The sequence below is a fragment of the Mastomys coucha genome, unplaced genomic scaffold (assembly GCF_008632895.1).
Source record: "Mastomys coucha isolate ucsf_1 unplaced genomic scaffold, UCSF_Mcou_1 pScaffold18, whole genome shotgun sequence".
Taxonomy (NCBI): domain Eukaryota; kingdom Metazoa; phylum Chordata; class Mammalia; order Rodentia; family Muridae; genus Mastomys; species Mastomys coucha.
In genome coordinates this window covers 85,997,276-86,005,338 of record NW_022196900.1, presented here as the reverse complement: position 1 = coordinate 86,005,338, position 8,063 = coordinate 85,997,276, and the positions used below count along the sequence as shown (strand labels likewise).

At 48.1% G+C, this 8,063-nt stretch overlaps 1 protein-coding gene across 1 annotated transcript in view; it reads left to right on the top strand.

Moving 5' to 3' along the window:
* Eif3i (eukaryotic translation initiation factor 3 subunit I) overlaps positions 1-5,889 on the top strand; it is an 8,188-nt gene extending 2,299 nt beyond the window's left edge. The window contains exons 3-11 of the mRNA XM_031377029.1: positions 2-67; positions 1,672-1,737; positions 2,090-2,239; positions 2,317-2,444; positions 4,190-4,300; positions 4,409-4,498; positions 4,774-4,847; positions 5,502-5,594; positions 5,726-5,889. Of these exons, the coding sequence (XP_031232889.1) occupies positions 2-67; positions 1,672-1,737; positions 2,090-2,239; positions 2,317-2,444; positions 4,190-4,300; positions 4,409-4,498; positions 4,774-4,847; positions 5,502-5,594; positions 5,726-5,807 (860 nt within the window). The 3' untranslated portion in view covers positions 5,808-5,889. The remainder of the gene's footprint in view (position 1; positions 68-1,671; positions 1,738-2,089; positions 2,240-2,316; positions 2,445-4,189; positions 4,301-4,408; positions 4,499-4,773; positions 4,848-5,501; positions 5,595-5,725) is intronic.
* Positions 5,890-8,063: the final 2,174 nt, after the last annotated feature.

Here is an 8,063-nt window from a genome sequence, read left to right as displayed (position 1 = left end):
GTCAATGGCGAGCGGCTGGGCACCTACATGGGCCACACTGGAGCTGTGTGGTGTGTGGATGCTGACTGTATCCTTTTGGCTGTAGGTCAGCCAGCCTTGGAGATGCTGACTTCGAGGTTGTGATTTTTGGCGTGCTGTGCTGTGGTAGTCTAGAGAATAACACTCCCTACTCCCAGGTGCTTCGTCCGTCCTTTGGGAAAATAGGACAGGTTCAAGTTTGGGAGTTCAGAGGTCAAGGCACTCTGAGGTAAAAGTGAGACTTTGGACTGAACCTGGAGATGCCCTGACGGCTTCCAAGAGGATGTGGGCTTGGTGGACTATGTGTTTGCATTTGTGTGTGTGTGTGTGTGTGTGTGTGTGTGTGTGTGTGTGTGTGTGTGTGTGTGTGATGAATCTGTGTGCGCAGGTGCGGGGGCGAATGGAGGCCAGAAATCAGCATCAGGTCTTGTTTTAAGTCATTCTTCAACTTTTTTTTTTTAATCTTTTTTATATTTTTTCTTTTCCCTAAAGATTAGTTTGATTTGTATGGATATTTTGCCTGCATATGTGTCTGTGTGCCATGTGTGTACATTGCTAGCCATTTTCCTTTAAGTGACAGAGGGCATCAGATCCCTTAGAACAGGAGTTATAAATGGTTGTAAGCCACTCTGTGGGTGCTGGGAACCTAAGCTGGGTCTTCTGAGGGAGCAGCCAGTGCTCTAACCACTGAGCCAGCCGTCCCAGCTTTATTTGCTTGTTTGGGGTTTGGTTTTTTTTGTTTTTGTTTTTGTTTTTGTTTTTTTAGATTCATTTATTGCTGGGCAGTGGTAGCACATGCCTTTAATCCCAGCGCTTGGGAGGCAGAGGCAGGAGGATTTCTGAGTTCGAGACCAGCCTGGTCTACAGAGTGAGTTCCAGGACAGCCAGGGTTACACAGAGAAACCCTGTCTCAAAAAACCAAAAAAAGGTTCATTCATTTTTATATATGAGTACACTGTAGCCGTCTTCAGACACATCAGAAGAGGGCATCAGATCCCATTACAGATGGTTGTGAGCCACCATGTGGTTGCTGGGATTTGAATACAGGACCTTCCAAAGAACAGTCAGTGCTCTTAACCACTGAGCCATCTTTCTAGCCCCTGTTTTTTGGTTTTCAAGGCATTGTCTCACTATAGTAGTGTTGGCTGTCCTGGAACTCTGTAGACCAGGCTGGCCTCGAACTCAGAAATCCACCTGCCTCTGCCTCCCAAGTGCTGGGATTAAAGGCGTGCTCCACCACCGCCCGGCCGCACAGTAGCTCCCTGATTAGCTAGACATGGCCAGCCAGTCATTGAACTTCTTGTCCTCGTCTCTCAGCACTGGAATTACAGCCACACCAGGGTTTCTATGTGGCCGTCAGAGTTCTGAACTGAGGTCCTCAGCTTTGCACATATAGCATTTTACCCATTGGACTGTCTCCCCAGCCCTAGTCACTCTTATTTCTTCTGTGTCTAGGAGTGATTTGCCTGATGTGTGTATGTGTGCCTAATGCCCTTGGAAGCCACAAGCAGGCATTCTATCTCCCTGGAACTGGAGTTGGGAAACACCGTATGGGTGCTGAGATTCTTACCCGGGTCCTCTGGAAGAGCAACCAGTGCTCTAACCACTGAGCATCGCTCCAGCCCTAGTCATATTTCTTAACTCCTTCCTCAGGGGACACCAAGCATGTCCTTACTGGCTCAGCTGACAACAGCTGTCGTCTCTGGGACTGTGAAACAGGTAAGCCTGGGTCATTCACTCTTTTAGCAAAAGACTGTCAACTACAGCATACCTGTCCAAGCAAATGTGTTCTGGAGAACTAGAGATACGTTCACAGATGGCTTCTGGTCTAGAGAGTAAGAGACAGCAAACAGAACAGCAAGGAGACTGAGGGGAGACTTAGCATGGAACCCACCGTGCATAGAGCCCCATTAGCAGGACTCGTGGGAGGACAGCCAGAGAACAGCAGCGGGCAGGAGAGCGCTGACCTGCAGTCATCAGGGAAGGAACGCTGCGAGACTTGGTGCCAGAGTGTGACAGGTCCGCCCTGTGATAACATTACACCAGAGTGACCCAGACTGTGCCTCTCCAGGGAAGCAGCTGGCTCTACTCAAGACCAACTCGGCCGTCCGGACCTGTGGCTTTGACTTCGGGGGCAACATCATCATGTTTTCCACAGACAAGCAGATGGGGTATCAGTGTTTTGTGAGCTTCTTTGATCTGCGGGATCCAAGCCAGATCGGTGAGGACAGAACTGGGGAGGCTGAGGTGGAGGTGTGGTTTCAGACCTTAGGGCCTGACCTCTGCTGCTCTGCACAGACAGCAACGAGCCCTACATGAAGATCCCCTGTAATGATTCAAAGATCACCAGTGCTGTCTGGGGGCCCCTCGGGGAGTGCATCATCGCAGGCCACGAGAGCGGAGAGCTCAACCAGTATAGCGCCAAGGTAAGGGGCCAACCCTTGTCAGATGACGATATTGGAAAGTGTGCTGCCTGACACTGAGCGATCACAGATAAGCATTTTCCTGTCAATAGACGCTAACTCCTGTGTTCTAGGAAAACAATTAGACACCAGCTTAAGAACAGCCAGTCCATGAGTCGGGATGAATTGATGCTACAGTAGAGATTTCAGCTAAATCCAGCGTGTACTCTGTCACAGTGATGTGTACATGGAGTTATGAGAAGTACAGCTTCTAGAGGTTAGAGGAGATGGCTCGGTGATTAACAGCATTGGCTACTCTTGCTGAACTCGGTTGTAGCACCCATATGGCAGCCCCAGCTGTCCTTAACTCCAGTTCCAGGGGCTCTTATACCTTCTGGCTTCTTGAGTACCAGGCATGCACATGGCAGACACATGTTTATACACACGTGTACACACACACACACACACACACACACACACGGAGGCAAAATATGTATAACACATAAAATAAAAATTAATAAATCTTTAAAAAAGAAAAAGTGCTTCCAGCAGGAAGGATGGGAAGGGTGGTTTGTTTTGCTTTGGGTTTTTGTTTTGTTTTGTTTTGTTTTTCAAGACAGAGTTTCTCTGTATAGCCCTGGCTGTCCTGGAACTCACTCTGTAGACCAGGCTGGCCTCGAACTAGAAATCTGCCTGCCTTTGCCTCCCAAGTGCTGGGATTAAAGGCGTGTGCCACCACTGCCTGGCAGAATAGTTTTTCATAGGCAAGAGGAATAGCAAAAGCAAAGATTTGGAGATGTATTCTTGTGGAAGAGCAGTTACCCAGCCAAGGCCCTGATACTCTTGATTCCAGTTCTCAGCAAGCCAAGGTAGGTGGATCTGAGTCTGAGGTCAGCCTGGTCCACAGACCCAGTTCCAGGCCAGCCAGGCATGCAAGCAAAACTTTGTGTCAAAAAAAGAAGTTCTGGGCTGGAGAGATGGCTCAGAGGTTGAGAGCACTGATTGTTCTTCCAGAGGTCCTGAGTTCAATTCCCAGCAACCACATGGTGGCTCACAACCATCTGTAATGAGAAATAAATCTTTAAAAAAAAAAAAAAGTTCCAGCTGTGCCTAGACTAACCTTAGACAGTGTATTGGGGTTGTGTCTCACATTGAAAAAAAAAAGATCTGGGCCTGGAGAGGTGGCTTGATGGTTAAGAATACTTGCTGCTCTTGCGGAGGATCTGAGTTCTTTCCTAGCTCACACATCAGATGATTCGCAGCTACCTGTGACTCCAGTTCCAGGGGGATTCGAGGTTCTCCTCTCACCTGTGGGCACAGACACACATATATATATATACATACACAGGCACACATCTATCCACAGAACCTTTCTTTTTTTTTTTTAAGATTTATTTATATATTATATGTAAGTACACTGTAGCTGTCTTCAGATACCCCAGAAGAGGGTGTGATCTCCTTACGGATGGTTGTAAGCCACCATGTAGTTGCTGGGATTTGAATTCAAGATCTTCAGAAGAGGAGTCAGTGCTCTTAACCGCTGAACCATCTCTCCAGCCCCCCACAGAATCTTTTTTTAATTGAAAAGAGCTGGAGTTGGGGTCAGTTGATCCCAATATCAAAAATAAGGCTTAGGGGAGGGGCTAGGGGTCAGAGATTAGATTGAGGGTAAGGAAGGTGCAAAGTCAAGTCCAGCCGCTCTTGGATTTCTGGGGAATGGTGGCTTGGGACTCAGCAAGTGGGTCTAACTCGTCCTCCTCCTCCCCCAGTCTGGAGAGGTGTTGGTGAATGTTAAGGAACACTCTCGGCAGATCAATGACATCCAGTTGTCTAGAGACATGACCATGTTTGTCACTGCGTCCAAGGACAACACAGCTAAGGTGAGCCTGGGTTAGGGGTCTAGTCACTTGTCATCTGATGCATATCCAACCTGTCTGACCTGCCCAGAAAGGTGCCCATCACAGATTCTCCCCTCCCTCTCTTTCCAGCTCTTCGACTCCACAAGTCTTGAGCATCAGAAGACTTTCCGAACAGAACGTCCTGTCAACTCAGCTGCTCTCTCTCCCAACTATGACCATGTAAGAAGGCCCCGCCCAGGCTTCCTGCTGCAGCTTCTGGAATCTGGATGTTTGCCCAACAATTAGGCTGTCAATGATGGGGGAAATGGTGTCAGGGAGAAAGGGAACTCCTAGCATTGTTACAGGGCTGACTGATTTGGGGCAGGGGGTCCTTGAAATGGCTGCGCACCCTCTCCCTGAGGCTCCTCCCATGGTGTGGGAGAGATGTTACATAAGAGGAGGGGACAAGAAGCCTGTGGATAAGTCCCAGCTGCACTGAACTTTCTTCCCGTTAGGTGGTGCTGGGAGGAGGTCAGGAAGCCATGGACGTAACCACAACCTCCACCAGGATTGGCAAGTTTGAAGCCAGGTAAGGGGAAGGAAGCTCTTCCACACTGCAACTACGCGCAGGCTACCTTTCAGAGTAAACACAGGCTCCTGACCCTCCTGACTGCTAAGGATCCTAGGGAATGTTAGATGTCCAAAGCAGCAGATGGGGTCATGAACTCAGCTGTGCACATAGCTTGCTAAAGTGCCTGCTCACACACCAAGTTGTGTGCCTGGTTGGCCCAAGCCTGTAATACAGTTCTAATTCTTCCAGAGGTGGGGAACTTCGACTTCATGGTCATCCTTGGCCTTAGCCAACTCCTAGCTCACTTGGGCTACCTGGGACCCTATTTGTAAACCACAGCAGAGATCATGATTCTAGGGGCCTAGATGACGTCGTCTTTCTGTATCCAGGATTCTCCACTGTTTAATTTGCATTAAGCAGAATTGTGCATATTAAGTAAATGAGTTGATATGATGTAAACTTTAGAGCACTGCCCAGCTGTGGTGACTGCTGTATATTGAGCAGACGTTTGAGTACTTTTCCTAACTTCATCTTATTTCTCCTTTATCCTAATTTCTCAACTTTATTAATTTTGTTGCCTAAAATACCACCTCAACAGTCTTGGTTTTGTAGAGTGCTACCTGAGATGTGTTTTGGAATAACTGGGTCCCCTCTGCCCACCCCTCCCTCCAGGTTCTTCCATTTGGCTTTTGAGGAAGAGTTTGGCAGAGTCAAGGGCCACTTCGGACCGATCAACAGTGTTGCCTTCCATCCTGACGGCAAGAGGTATGGCCCCATTGAAGAGACTGAGCCCAGTGGCGGCTGGGGTGGGAGCCCTCTGCACATTTGCTATGTGTGGCTGCCCAGGCTTCCCCTCCCTCAGCAGCAGCTGACCATCCCTGTCCATCTCTTTCCAGCTACAGCAGCGGCGGTGAAGATGGTTATGTCCGCATCCACTACTTTGACCCACAGTACTTTGAGTTTGAGTTTGAGGCCTAAGCAGCTGGATCTCCATCCACAAAGGGAAAGCTGCTCACAGAAGGTTTTAGACTCTGAGAAATAAATTAGTTTGTTAAAAATAGTTCCTTGTCAGACATTTTGTGCAGCCTGTCTGTCTTTCCCTCTTCACTGACCCTCCAGTGGCTGATAGTAATAATAAGGAATATTTTTATTATTCGGATCTCCTCTGTGCACTCAGACTTTGCATTGCTCTGGGCTAACCTGTTGTAGACACCTTCAACCAAGAGGCTTAGAACCACTCCACCACGTTCAAGAAGCCAGTGCCTAAGGTGCTCAGGCTGTGAGCTAAGAACCTTCCCCTACCCTCTTCCTTTGCTGTCACTAATTGAAGGCTCAGGTGGGCGTGGCCAGTACAGGAAAGGGGCTGAGGAGGAAAAGAGGTGAGGAAACCCAGCAGGGAGAGACTTCTCCTGGGGAACAGCTGGGGATTACCTCACCATAGGCACAGGTTCTGGGACTCCTCAGGAAGCCACATGGCTAAGGAATTGAGGGTGTAGAATATGTGGCTCTCAGGTTCCCAGCACCTATGTTGGGCAACTCCATTTTCAGTGTGGTGGGGAGCATGGTGGTGGCACAAAGACAGACACAGTGCAGGAGAAGTAGTTGAAGCAGGCAGCAGGAGAACAGACACTGGACTTAGAGTAGGCTTTTTGAAAGTTCAAACCCACCCTGTATCATCATCTCCAAGGCTTACTGCCTCTCTATGCTACCCTAGGCCTGGTCTTGGAAGCTTCTAGTGTCTGTACGATCAAATCTAGGCCTAGAATGTTTATTCAGCCTTTGAGACTTACTGCTGAGTAAGCTCACCCTTTCTTACTCTTACTGAAGTCTGGCTGGCTGGTTCAACTCAGCTATTCTGGCTCAAACTCCTCTCCAAGTGGACTCAAACTGGCTTCCGACTGAATTGCTCTTTTGGCCTTAAACTAACTTTGACAATTTGTTCTAATCTTCTGGCTCCTCATTCTCTGGCTCATTCTGTCTTCACCTGTGCTTAGCTTGTTCTCTCTCTGTAGCTGGTCTCTGTACAACTGTCCCAGTAAAACTGTTCCTCCCCTCTCTCCTAAGTAGCCTCTTTTTCCTCTCGCTTCTCTTAAGAGTTGGGCATATCCTATTCTGTCAAATCTTTCTCTGCCATTCAATTAGACATCACTTTTTTTTTTAAGATTTATTTATTATTATATGTAAGTAGCTGTCTTCAGAAACACCAGAAGAGGGCATCAGATCTCATTACGGATGGCTGTGAGCCACCATGTAGTTGCTGGGATTTGAACTCAGGACCTTCGGAAGAGCAGTCAGTGCTCTTAACAGCTGCGCCATCTCTACAGCCCCTAGACATCACTTTCAAACTTACAAACTAACTTCACCTTCATTGTTTGGGATTTAAGGGAGTGTCTGTCTGTATTCCAGCCAGATGGATAAAAGGCATGTGCTAAGGCTGAGCCTCAGCATAACTAGAAATAGGTTTTTCTGGAAAACAACACAAGGTTGGGGTACACGGTGTGATCACATATCCTGCAGCACACTTCCTCTAACAAGGCCACACCTCCTAATTCTTTTAAATAGTGCCAATTCCTTGTGAAATCTGTGAGCCTATGGGGCCATTCTGATCCAAACCAGCACAGCCCCTGAGATACATCCCCATCTCTGTAATCATTGCTGAGGCAGGAGTGTATTTGTTCTTGGCCATGAGTACAGTATATCTTTCTTGTACCCTTCCCCCAGTCTCTGCTCTGCTGTCAGAGCTAACCCACCTAGGGTGGAGTTTTCTGAGATAAGAGAACTCTGTTGTCCTGCCTCTTCTGAAGTTTTCTACAAGGAGCCACCACCTACTGCATTACTAAGTCTACCTGCCTGGCAAGTTTCTGACTAGCAACCAGATGCTAAGATGTTAATGAGATCCTGGCATTGAGGGTGATGGTTTCCTTTCCTATAAATACTCAATATCCTAAGTAAACATCAGACCTTGATCGGAAACTTTGTCTTGGTCTAGTTATTTCTCTCGCAGTCCTATCCCCCATTCAAGACCCCAGCTTTTCTTTCAGGAACCCGGTTCCTGTGGCTGCTGGGCAGCTACACTTTCTGGGTTTGCAGAAGTTGAAAACAAGTATGGAGCGGGGCAGTGGTGGAGGACACCTTTAATCCCAGCACTTGGGAGGCAGAGGTAGGCAGATTTCTGAGTTTGGGGCCAGCCTGGTCTACAGAGTGAGTTCCAGAACAGCCAGGGCTACACAGAGA